The 12698-nt window shown below is 42.1% G+C and overlaps 2 protein-coding genes across 6 annotated transcripts in view; both read left to right on the forward strand.

The window, feature by feature from the left end:
• Positions 1-4402, forward strand: part of SPAST (spastin) — a 64680-nt gene extending 60278 nt beyond the window's left edge. For all 4 annotated transcript variants that reach the window (XM_040993033.1, XM_040993032.1, XM_040993031.1 and 1 more), the window contains one exon: positions 1514-4402. In XM_040993033.1, coding sequence (XP_040848967.1) covers positions 1514-1636 — 123 coding nt within the window. In that variant the 3' untranslated portion in view covers positions 1637-4402. The remainder of the gene's footprint in view (positions 1-1513) is intronic.
• Positions 4403-6915: 2513 nt separating this feature from the next.
• Positions 6916-12698, forward strand: part of SLC30A6 (solute carrier family 30 member 6) — a 36768-nt gene continuing 30985 nt past the window's right edge. The window contains exon 1 of one of the 2 annotated variants that reach the window (XM_040993035.1): positions 6916-7165. In XM_040993035.1, the coding sequence (XP_040848969.1) occupies positions 7163-7165 (3 nt within the window). In that variant the 5' untranslated portion in view covers positions 6916-7162. The remainder of the gene's footprint in view (positions 7166-12698) is intronic. The other variant, XM_040993034.1, reaches the window with a different exon arrangement.

Genomic DNA, 12698 nt, shown 5'->3' on the forward strand with positions numbered 1-12698 from the left:
ATAGGATCCTGGCATGTTCAAGGCGAGGACTTCAACCACTAGGCCACCGCGCGGGGCCCCAGACTGTGCTTTATAGGAGAGTTTTTAGAGATTTTTTAAAAAAGATTAGATTAGTGGGCCCGGCATGGTGGCGCAGTGGTTAAGGTCCTTGCCTTGCACACCTGGGATCTCATATGGGCTCCGGTTCTATCCTGGCAGCCCTGCTTCCCTTCCAGCTCCCTGCCTGTGGCCCGGAAAAGCAGTCGAGGACGGCCCAAAGCTTTGGGACCCTGCACCCGCGTGGGAGACCCGGAAGAGGCTCCTGGCTTCAGATCGGCATAGCATCGACCGTTGCGCTCACTTGGGGAGTGAATCATCAGACGGAAGATCTTCCTCTCTGTATATCCGCCTTTCCAATAAAAAAATAATAAAAATAAATTAAAAAAAAGAATAGATTAGTACAGTATTCAAAATTTATATAAGTTCTCCTTAAGCTTCTGATTTTGCAGGCAAATATACAAGCATATTATAGGGATGAATTGTAACAAGTCATTTTCTACCATATTTCATTTTGTTTTGTTAAAAATACTGAGGTGAATATGAATTTTTATTAACTTGTTTTAGGCTACATTCTGAAATGTCCAAAAAATGGGACCAGCATTTTGGTTTAACAGATTAAATCACCACCTGCGTGGGTGCTTTTTCAAGTCCTACCTGTTCCACTTCCAGTTCAGCTCCCTGCTATTGCACCTGGGGAAATAGCGGAAGTGCAATGGGTCTCTCCATCCACAAACGGTGACCAGGACGAAGCTCCTGGCTCCTGGATTCAGCCTTCGCCATTGCAGCCATTTGGAAAGTGAACCTGTAGATGAGCTCTCTCCCTGTCTCTCTCTCATTCAGATAAATAAACGAAATCTTCAGAAAAGTCAGAGAAAGACCAAATTACTATAAAATGAATTATAAGCAATATTAATATTAAAAAACATCAGATAAAAGCATCCTTCATTTTGCAGTTACAAGTCCCTTCCATTGCTTGTAAATCTCCCTTTCCTTTCTATTAGCATGAATTTAGCTAGATTATGCTTGTGGTAAGTCTTAAGAATGCAGCTATAAAACTACATAGAGAAAAAGGGAAAGGAAGAAAAGAAATAGTGGTTGTATATTTCAGTGATGACTGAATGTTTTTGTTGCTACTAGCTTATTTTGTCACATTTTCTATAGTATTTTATTTTTATAGTGAGAAAAAGTCTTTTCAAGATTTATTTTATTTGAAAGAAGAAGAGGAACAGATCTATACCTGTGAGGTGAAGTACAAGTGGGGGAAGCTTGTCACATAGGATTGTTGTAAGGCATATCAGATAGCAAACTTAATACATTTCCTCTGTCACATACCAAATGAATTAAGGTAACTGGCATGATTTTCAAGGATGTATCAGTGCATATTTATTGTAACGTTAGTAATAAATAGCACCGTTACTTTAATCCAATCTTAACTACCTTATGTTCATCATTTGTGTGGTGTTTTTAAAACTAGATGAGAAATATTCGATTGTCTGACTTCACTGAATCCTTGAAAAAGATCAAACGAAGTGTGAGCCCTCAGACCTTGGAAGCATACATCCGTTGGAACAAGGACTTTGGGGATACCACCGTGTAAGGAAACACCTTTGTAAGCTGCAGAATAAACATCAAGAAAGAAATACAGGATCTGTTATACGATGTCAACTCTTGAAACTTGGCCTAAGTTTACAGGACTTGAGTGTTAAAATATTTGTGCACCAAACTTGAAGATGAACCAGAAACAATTTAACTAAAACATGCAATGCAAGTTGAGTGGTTTGTTTTTTTAAGGCCTTCTTGCCTTGATGGTCATGGCTATTCCAGTGGACACCAATTTCGAGCACAACAAAAATGGATTCTGGTCTTCTCTTCCAGTATAATCATAATGTAAATAATAATTGTATATTGTGTTGCAGATGAAAGTATTCCAGAAACAGTGAATGGTAGAAGACACAAGAGCCTTTGCTTGTTTGTCTTCTTTTTTGTCTTAAAAAATGGTAATTTTTCCTGCTTTCTTTTCTTTTTTTCTGCTGTTGTCTTAAGTATGGGTGATTGGAATGCCAACCACTCTTAAGTTTGTTTTCTTTCACAAATACAGTGTGCCAAAAGGAACTTTTCCCTACATACTAAGCCAGGGAAAGGTTATTTCGAGGGTTTTCTTCAGTTATCGACAGACCTTAAACAGCTGTTGTGATCTTTTCATTTTTTGTTTTGTTACCTTACTACCGGGCGGTTTAGAAAGCAGTATAATCAAGCCAGTCTGGTGAGATGCAGATGGTTGAGAGGTTTGAGTTCCTCTGTCATGTAACATGCACATCAGTCCACATGTGACCTTCAGTATTAGTTTGCACTACGTACTTGTCAGAAATCAGTTGTACACTGTTTCCTTCTTCACAGCGGAATTTATTTTTTGCTGGAATTACTCTGAATCTTCAGAACGTCAATTCTAACTGCTGTAAAAGTGGTTCTAGTACAAGCAAAGGGAAATTCTGGGAGTTAAGACACTTCTGATCAATTGATTATTACCTTTTTACTGTTTACAGAATAATTATAAGCCAGTGGAACTACCATCTTTCATTCCTAAAAATAGGAGTCGCTTCAATGGAACTTTTACAAGTACTGAATTTTTATACATTGCATACATTTTATAGGTTTCTTGTGCTCACTTTGTTAACTAAAAAGTTCTAGTCAGTTGATCTGCCTTTTGTTCCCCAGAAATGTACATTACTGTTTCTTGCTTGTATAAATGTCTGGATTTTTATTATAAAAATGTCATTGTAGGGAGTAGAGACTTATTTCATGGCCTTTTAAATATTATAATAAAGGCAAATGGATATTTGCCCTTAGTTTACTGGTTAAAAAGCTTGTTTACAGAATTTTTCTTTGGTGCTCAAATGATGATATGTAAAATGTCATGGATAGAAAGAATAATTTTGTAATATTAACAAAACTTTCAGAAAAAAATGTCATTGGTTTTGAGAAAATATATTAAAAAATAAAAACTGGATCCTATCGTAAAAGTTTTCTAAAATGACATTATGGATTCTTTTTAATTTATTCTTGGTCTTATTAAAAATTCATTGAATATTAAATGTAGGATTCCTTATACTGTTTGTAGTCATAACTTAAAATGTATCTTTTAATAATGGAATGTCCTCAATAATAAAAATGAGAGCCGAGATAAATAGAACAAAGTTTTGAGCCAAAGCTATGCATATTTTAGGCTTTGGTTCTATATTTAAAGTCACAAACATTAATACTTGTTAAAATAGTGATGCAGGAGTAGTGATGAAGTACACATGATCAAAGTAATTTGGGAACCATGAAATTAATACTTTGTGGTAAAATAGGTAATGTTTTGTAACAGTTTTCTTTAGAAGGAAATTAGCATTCTTAGTGTTCTGATACCAGGCCAACAAATGCAAAGACTGTATATTTCCAACTCAACTTTTGTTTCCAACTCAACTTTTAAAAATATAATATGCTTTGAAATTGTTTTTTCTCTTTGAAATTTTTTAGGTAACAAAAATTCTGGTGTTGAATGATAAGCAGGAAGTCAATACTGTCATAAACATTTAGTAAAAATTATTGTCTGAATATCCATTTATGTATAGCAGTTTCTTTGCTAAGTAAGGGAAGGGCTAAGCCTGCAGAACTCTGTTTTCTGATTTATTATCACGAAATTTTGCTTTAACCTGTGTTTTTGGTTTTGTTTTTCATAAAAAGGCCATGAATATAGATAGAATAGTGATATGAGTAAGGGATAGGTTTAGTGTTTTTTAGTAGAAGTGGAAGTTACTGGGTTTTTCTAAATTACTATTAGATTGTAACCTTTTAGATTTTGTGTTGCACTCTGTGTTGTATTATCTCCTAAACAAAGCTCCTTAAAATTAATGTGTTCTTCATGTTAATATGGCAGAGTTTGTAAATTAAATTAAAACTTAACTGGTATGCCAGACATTGAGCCAAAGGAAAGAATAAGTTCTGTCTTTCCAGGTATATTAAGGTTAACACTTTCTCTATGATGTCTGTGTGTGACAGTCATTAGACCATGGCTTGCAAATATATTTTGTGCCGGAGGTAAATTGGAGGTCATGCAGATACTAGGATTCTAATTTAAGTGTGTATACAGCAATCTTTGTTTATAGTGTAAAATTCTTTATATTTTGTACAAAAATTAATTCTTTTGGTAAAATAACCATTTTCAGTTTGGTTTTGAACTTAGTCAAAAGATTTTCCTTTAAATGCCTGTTGCAATTCTAGTCTAGTCTTTTGTACTTTCCTTCAGAAGAAATGAATTAAAGGGTACAGCCACATAAAGTGGACTTTTTCCTAATGGATTGGGAATAAATGCTAAATTTTACTTGCCTTTAATTTTTTAGTTTGCACATTATTTCAGAAGTTGTAGTCTCATCATTATGAAGGAGGGGCTATATTATTGACCATAACAATTACAAGCTCTGGACAGAATATAAACAGCAGTAATGTGAAGTCTGGAGAGTAGCATAACCAGGAGAAACTGCTCACGATCCTAGGTGGGTTTGAGAGAGTCATGGTAGCTGGGATCAGCCTCTAGCTACTTTGCATAGCTCACTTGGACGAGGAGTCATTGGTTTCTACAACAGTTTGGACTTAGCAGGGAAATTTTTGGAAGGCCTTAGAAAGAAAACAGACCCAAAATTTGCCTACAATCCTCCAAGGCCCTTGATGGTTTCCAGAATCACACGTGTACAGTGTGATATTTAAAGGAACCAAGCAGAAAGCAGGTCTACAGAACTTAACAACAATAGCAGCTGCTTGAGATAAAAATGCATGTTCCAATGAGGAGTAAATAATTGTATGTTTTCCTTTGATAACCAAGAAGAACTGTATCTTAGCATTGACAACATTCTAGAACTAAGAAATAAGCTCACTGTAAAAGAGCTTGAAATCAGAACTTGACAGCATCGAGGTTATCCAGTTTGGATATAAAGACAAAACAACATTTTTTAGAGGAAAATAATCCATTGTCTTTATAACGGGATCCTAAGTCCAGTACACGATAACCATTACTAAGCCTGCAAACACAGAGAAGATGGGAAACAGGTGTATGGGTTATCTCTGTTGGAATGGCTTTTCAAAGTATGTGAAAATAAAGATTTTACAGAAAAAGAAACTGCAGACATATTTTCAGCAGATTATCAACAGTGTGGTAGTGAAAACATTTGAAATGAAATAGCAGTACTTGATTAAGCAGACTGATAACTAGATGCAATTAATTCCTTCTGCCGCAATACATTATTGGGAGAGCTGACAAAAACTTGATAGGGGTCTGAGAATGACAACAGTGCATCACTATTGCTTCTCTGCCTTTGCTGGTTGTGAAGAATATACACATGTTCGTAGGGAACGCACGTTAGGGATGGCAGTAGGTCAGCAACACAACCATAATGTTGCAAGGAAAACTAAACATTTGCGTTACACTCCCGGCTTTTCTGCCACTTTCTCATTATTTCAAAATAATTTTGGAAATTTTCCTTAAGTCTTTTTTTGTTGTTTTTCCTATTTAGTTGACCATTTCTTAGGCTTGAGGCAATATTCCCTTAACAGATTGTGAAATTGCCTGAGAGTATTTTCTATTTTCATTACACATTTTTTTTACACAGTTTTTAAAATGTTCCTTTTTCTGCCCTGTTGGTGTAAAACATTTTCACACTCTTTAGAGCCAGCAATTACACTGAAATCCTTGGTACGTATCTATGGCTCTGAGGGAACAGTCATAAAAATCTGATTTCTGCCTTAGTTTTTAAAAAAAGATTTATCTTGGGGCCCGGCGCGGTGGCGCAAGTGGTTAAAGGTCCTCGCCTTGCACGCCCGGGATCCCATATGGGCGCCGGTTCTAATCCCGGCAGCCCCGCTTCCCTTCCAGCTCCCTGCCTGTGGCCTGGGAAAGCAGTCGAGGACAGCCCAAAGCTTTGGGAACCTGCACCCGCGTGGGAGACCCAGAAGAGGCTCCTGGCTTCGGATCGGCATAGTATCGGCTCATTGCGCTCACTTGGGGAGTGAATCATCGGACGGAAGATCTTCCTCTCTGTCTCTCCTCTCTGTATATCCGCCTTTCCAATAAAAAAATAATAAAAATAAATCTTTAAAAAAAGATTTATCTTATTGGAAAGTTATATTTCCAGAGAGATTTTCATCTGCTGTTTCACTCAAATAGCTGCAATAGCCGGAGCTCCTTCCAGGTCTTGCATGCGGGCAGGGACCAAGCACCTGCTTCCGTCTTCCACATTTCCAGCAGAGCTGGATCAGAAGTGGGGCAGCCAACACTCAAACTGGCATCCAAACGGGATCCTGGCACCCAGAAGACAGCTTGCTATGCCTAATTGCCCGCCTGTTTTTCTATCTTCACGCATGCCAAAGAACACAATATACAAATTGTTTTTTTCAGATGATGTGTGCCTGTCCAGATTTGGCCCCAAAGTCCTGCTGATTAAAATGCAGTAGTGTGAAGTCTTCAGCATGGAGGTTTAGCTTCCCTGTTGTTTTCTTAAAGATTTTTGTTGGAAAGTTACAGACAATGAGGCAAATGTCCCACGTGCTAGCTAGTTCATTCCCCAATGACCTCAAAGGCTAGGGCTGAGTTTGGTCCAAACCAGGAGTCGCAGCACTTGGGCCATCTGCTGCTACTTTTCCAGATGCGTTAGCAGAGAGTTGGGTTGCAAGTGGAGCAGCCAGGTCTTGGACTGGGCTATAACCGCTGGCTAGACATTATTTCTACAACAAAATTAATTTTAGGAGCAACTTAGTATTTTCCAAAGTAACTGTTCTGCCTTCAAACTGCACTATTATTAACGTCTAGGCAAATTTCTTAATCTTCTCGCTTTTTAACTTGCAAGATTGCAGTCCTCTATTTCCTAAGGTTAAACTTCGCACTTGGTAGCAAGCCTGCGGGAGGCTGCACCGCCATCTCCGCCAGGGCGGGACGCAGGGGTGGCCGGGAAGGGGGCGGAGCCCGGAACCTGAACACGCACTTCCGCGTGAGGGTCTCCCGCCAGCCAATCACTCCTGACGCCCCGCCCCTTCCGCGCTGGGAAAAACGGACCTGCCAGTGTCTTCCGGCGGAGCTGTGCGGCTCCTTACCATGGTGAGTGCTGGGCGCCGACGGCGTCTATGGCGCGTGGTCGCTCTTCGCGGGGGTCGTTCCCAGGGCGCCTGGGGCCCCTGAGCAGCCCCGCGCTCCCCACGGAGAGCGTCTGTGCCCCGGGAGGCTGCCCTCGGCCCCGCTCCCCGCCCCGGAGCGCAGCCTCCCTCCGGGCCCGGCGCCTGCAGGGCGTCCCCTGACCGGGGCTAGGCGGGAGCTTTCAGGCCACGCCTCACGCCGCGGCCGGGCTGTGCGGAGCGGCAGGTGCCCCGGGGCCAGAGTCCACCCGTGTCAGCTGCCCAGGTGCCAACAGCTGCTGTACCTAGGAGCAGGTGGACGCTCCCGTATGGCCCGAGATGCACTCTTTTCTAAAATTCGCTGGAGCGATGAACCCAGCTTACTGTTCTCAGGAATCAAGTATGCTGCTCTGTGGGTTTCCACTAGAGATAAGCAGCTGGTGTGTTATTTCAGCTGTCCTCTTGGTATCGGGAACATTCGAGCTGCAATTAAGGAAAGCCTGCGAAGAGGAAGGGACTAGGGTCTCTGCTCCTGAACTGTTGGTCAACTCGATTTTTTCGTTGAAGTGGTTAAAATCGAAAAAGTTTCATCACACATATTTTTGTGTGTGTGTTGTAGTTTGCTGTAGTTCTTTTGCACACAGAATATCAGCGAAAGTGTATTGCTTTATTCCCCCCCACTGCCTCCTTGGCTATGACCTTATAGCCCTCAACCATATGCTTTTTTGTACAGATTTAAAGCACAGTTACAGAGAAAGAGAGAGAGCTATTCTAATAGCTAATTCACTCTCCAAATAGCCGCATCAGCCAGAACTTGAGCCAATCCGAAGCCAGGAGACAGCAGCTTTTTCTGCGTTTCCCACGCAGGTGCAGGGTCTCAAGGCTTTGTTGGACCATCCTCTACCCCTTTCCCAGGCCACAGGCAGGGAGCTGGATGGGAAGTGGAGCTGCCGGGATTGGAACTGGCACCCATATGGGATCCCAGCACATTCAAGACAAGGACTTTAGCCACTAGGTACCACACCAGGCCCATAGGCGTTTCTTTAGCACCTTCACCATTGTTTGCCTAGAATTAATTTGTACGTATATATATTTACAGATTTATTTTTGTTTGAAAGGCATAACTAAGGAGAGGCAGAGATCCTTTGCTGTTTTACTCCCCAGATAGCCACAGTTTTGGATCTGAGTTGACCTGAAGCCAGGATCCAGGAGCTTCTTCCAGGTCTCCCCTTTAGGTACAAAGTCCCATGTCACTGGGCCATCCTCCATTGCTTTCCTATGCCGTAGGTAGAAAGTTGGATCAAAAATGGAGCAGGTTTAAACTGGGTGGAATCCTGGCACTGCAGGCAGAAGCTTAGCCTACTGTACCATGGTACCAGCCCCTAATTTCTAAAATTTGACCATGTCATTAGCTTGCTTAAAATTTCTTTTCTCTCTCTCTTGATAAGTGCTGTTGGGCATAGTGTAAGAGATGTACGGCCTTTACTACCTCTTTTTAACGAGTGTGTACCCTTTACACCTGTGCTGTGTGGGATTGGAGCTCTGAACCACCCTGGAGGACTGCTCTTTTATCCTCTGCCCCCTCGTCGTTATCGGCATAACCCTGGCAGACCCTTCATTTTCTTGTGAGCCGTTTTTTCCTCCAGGCCCAAATGACTTGTTAGATGTTTCTCTTGTACTCTAATGATTTTTTTTTTTAAATTCATTTGCAAGGCAGAGTGACAAAGGGTCAGAGAGAGTGAAAGCTCTTGCATCTGGTGGTTCAGTTTCCAAATGGCCAGTTCAGTCAGACCAAGTCCAGAAGTCAGGAATCCCATCTGGGTTTCCCACGTGAGTGGCAAAACCCCAAGCGCATGGGCCGTCGTCTGCTACTTTCGCAGGCGCATTAGCAGGGAGCTAGATTGGAGGCAGAGCAGCTGCAAGAACTCACACATCTGTTGGGGACGCTGGTGTCACAAGCCGATTCCTAGCCTTCCGTGTCACCACACTGTTCCCACCTTTGAAACAGGCAAGCAACACTTCTGTAGCATCAACAGTCACGAAGTGCTTGGGTATCCTGAAAACCTGCCTTGGCGCGAAACACTGGTGAGGGAATCGTAAAGGTGCAGGAATCAGAAAGGATTCAAATGCAAAGGTTTTTAAAGTTATAGCGCTTCATTAGTTCACATGCTTGATAATTACATGTGGATCCTGCCTGGGCCTGAATGACAGCCCTGTGCGATGATTTTGAAATTACGTATTTGTGTTTTCATTTTCACTTACACTGTGCGCTCTTCGCCAGCAGGTTCTGTGTATACAACCATGACGTATAGCAACTGATCAAGAAGGATCGTTCAATAACTATCAATTTTATAATACGCTGAATTGTAGAACACTACATTTCTGTGTTAAAAAATCATTAATAGTACAGGGAAAATAGCATTTAAATTTTTTTTTGAAAGTTCTGTTGGAAAATGGTTTCTTAAGTCATTATGTGTTTAATATTAAAGACATGCTGTGTTTGTAACCATGCTTTCTTACAAAATGGAAAGAAAATTTGAGCCTCATCAATAGCAAAGTTAACTAAAAATATCTTTACAAGTCATGGTAGCAAGGTGAGGGCTGTTATACTCAGCTACATTGTAAATAGTGTGGTAGAAAAGCCCTGTCACAGAAGGGTTAATATAGGAGGTACAGCAATATCTGAGTCCCAGAGCCCTCTGATCTTCTTAATCTAATGTTTATTTCTCTTTGATAAGGAAACAGGCCAACTGTTAGAGGGCTGGAAGAGCTGGGGTCAGCCAGATCTGGCCTTTGCACTCCAGGGAGATGAGTTCGGTCGGCTTCTGAAGAGAGAGCTGAGACTGGAAGCATAGGTTGTCATTTTAAGATAGGAATTTCAGGTGTAAGATTCAGAGTTAGCATTGAGAGTGAAAACGAGTAGCAGTTTTGGAAAGAGTGTTAAGACTACCAGGAGTTTTGTTTTAGGGATTTGTTTATTTTACTTGAAAGAATTGCTGAGAGAGACCAAAAGACAAGATCTTCCAGTTACTGATTCACTCCCCAGATGGCCTCTATGGCCAAAGCTGGGCTTGTCTGAGGCTGGTGGCAGGAGCTTCCTCCTGGTCTCCCATGGGGGTGCAGGCGCCTGTGGACTTGAGCCAGTGCTCCCCTGCTTGCTCAGGTCATAAGCAGGGAGCTGGGTCAGAAGTGGAGCAGCTGGGACTGGAACCAGCACCTGTGTAGGATGCTGGCGCTGAAGGTGGAAGCTTAGCTTCATATACACGATGGTGCAAGCCCTACTGTTTTCATTTTGTTAACCTGAGACTAATAACAAAGTGGTCTGGTGGTTAAGGATAATAGTATGAACCACACTTTAGCTTTGGGACAAAACTAAAAATCCTTGCACAATTCTTTTTAAGATAATATATTTATTAACATGAATGCTAACATCTCAAAGAAAATATTGTTCCTTTTAAAACAATCAGCAGGGGGCCCGGCAGTGTGGCCTAGCGGCTAAAGTCCTCACCTTGAACGTGCCGGGATCCCATATGGGCGCTGGTTCTAATCCCAGCAGCTCCACTTCCCATCCAGCTCCTTGCTGGTGGCCTGGGAAAGCAGTAGAGGATGGCCCAAAGCTTTGGGACTCTGCACCTGTGTGGGAGACCCAGAGGAGGCTCCTATCTCTGGATTGGCTCAGTTCCGGTCATTGCGGCTACATGGGGAGTAACTCAGCAGATGAAAGATCTTTGTCTCTCCTCTCTGAAGTTTACTTTCCAAGAAAATTAAATAAATCTTCAAAAAATATTAAGAGTGAAATTAGCAATATACATGTGTTAGCAATATGTGTTTAATGGCAGAGTTACAGAGTGGGCATGATGGGTCTTCCATCTGCTGGTTCATCCCCCAAGTTACCACAGTCAAAAGCTTCACCTAGGTCTCCCATATGTCTGCAGTGGCCCATGCAGTGTGCTAGCTTATGCTATTTTCCAGCTGCATTAGCAGGGAACTGGATTAAAAGTGGAGCAGCCAGGACTCCAGCCAGCAATCATTTGTTATGCCAGATTTTTTTAAAAATATTTATTTATTTATTTATTTATTGGAAAGTCAGATATACAGAGAGGAGGAGAGAGAGACAGAGAGGAAGAGCTTCCGTCCGATGATTCACTCCCCAAGTGAGCCCAACAGCCGATGCTGTGCCAATCCAAAGCCAGGAGCTAGGAACTTCTTCCGGGTATCCCGCATGGGTGCAGGGTCCCAGAGCTTTGGGCCTTCCTCGACTGCTTTCCTGGGCCACCAGCAGGGAGCTGGATGGGAAGTGGAGCTGCCGGGATTAGAACTGGCGCCCATATGGGATCCCGGCACGTTCAAGGTGAGGACTTTAGCTGCTAGGCCACACCTCCGGGCCCTGTTATGCCAGATTTTTTTTTTTTTTCATGATATAAAGGACAGTTTTCTTTTTTTAAAGATTTATTTTTATTATTTTTCATTGGAAAGGCGGATATACAGAGAGGAGAGACAGAGAGGAAGATCTTCCATCCGATGATTCACTCCCCAAGTGAGCGCAACGGGCCGATACTATGCCGATCCGAAGCCAGGAGCCTCTTCCGGGTCTCCCATGCGGGTGCAGGTTCCCAAAGCTTTGGCCGTCCTCGACTGCTTTCCCAGGCCACAGGCAGGGAGCTGGAAGGGAAGCGGGGCTGCTGGGATTAGAACCGGCGCCCATATGGGATCCCGGGCGTGCAAGGCGAGGACCTTTAACCACTTGCGCCACCGCGCCGGGCCCTGTTATGCCAGATTTTAGGTGGTGTTTAACCCTGTATGCCACAATACCAGTCCTGATGTAAAACTTTTAAAATTAGATTTATTTATTTTTATTTGAGATAAACATGAAAGGAGAGACTGAATTGAGAAAGGTCTTCCAGCTACTGTTCACTCCCCAAATGGCTCCAGCAGCTGGAGCTGAGCCGATGAGCCCTGACCAATGCACACCAGGAGCCAGGAGTTTCTTCTGGGTCTCCCATGTGGGTGCAGGGACCCCAGAACTTGAGACATCTGCTGCTGTTTTCCCAGGCTGTTAGCAGGGAGCTGGATGAGAAGCGGAGTAGCTGGGACAAGAACTGCTAGCTGTATTGATTGCTGGTGCTACAGGTCAAGGGTTAGGATGCTGTGCCACTGCACCTGCTCTGGTATACAGGTCTTAATTGGGTGATTTGTATTTTAACTTGGTAGAAGTTCTGTCAGTATTGGAAATTAGAAATTGGTATGTTGTCTCTCATGAATTACAAGTTTTTCCACAGCTTTGCTTCTCTAACTTTTAAAAATTTTTTTTCAGGGTATTGTGATTCCATATAGAAGTATATTGCAACACTGGTGATTTTTCCCTTTATACCTTCTTGGTTTTATATCTATTGAGAAAGTCTTCAACTTCAATGTTTTAAAATTTTGTATATATACTTTTTTAATGGTCTTTATACTTTTATTTCTGAATATTTATTTTTATTGGGATTGCAAATTTACAGAGAGAAGGAAAGGCAGGA

Source organism: Ochotona curzoniae, unplaced genomic scaffold (genome assembly GCF_017591425.1).
Source record: "Ochotona curzoniae isolate NIBS_2020 unplaced genomic scaffold, NIBS_Ocur_1.0 contig_883, whole genome shotgun sequence".
Lineage (NCBI taxonomy): Eukaryota > Metazoa > Chordata > Mammalia > Lagomorpha > Ochotonidae > Ochotona > Ochotona curzoniae.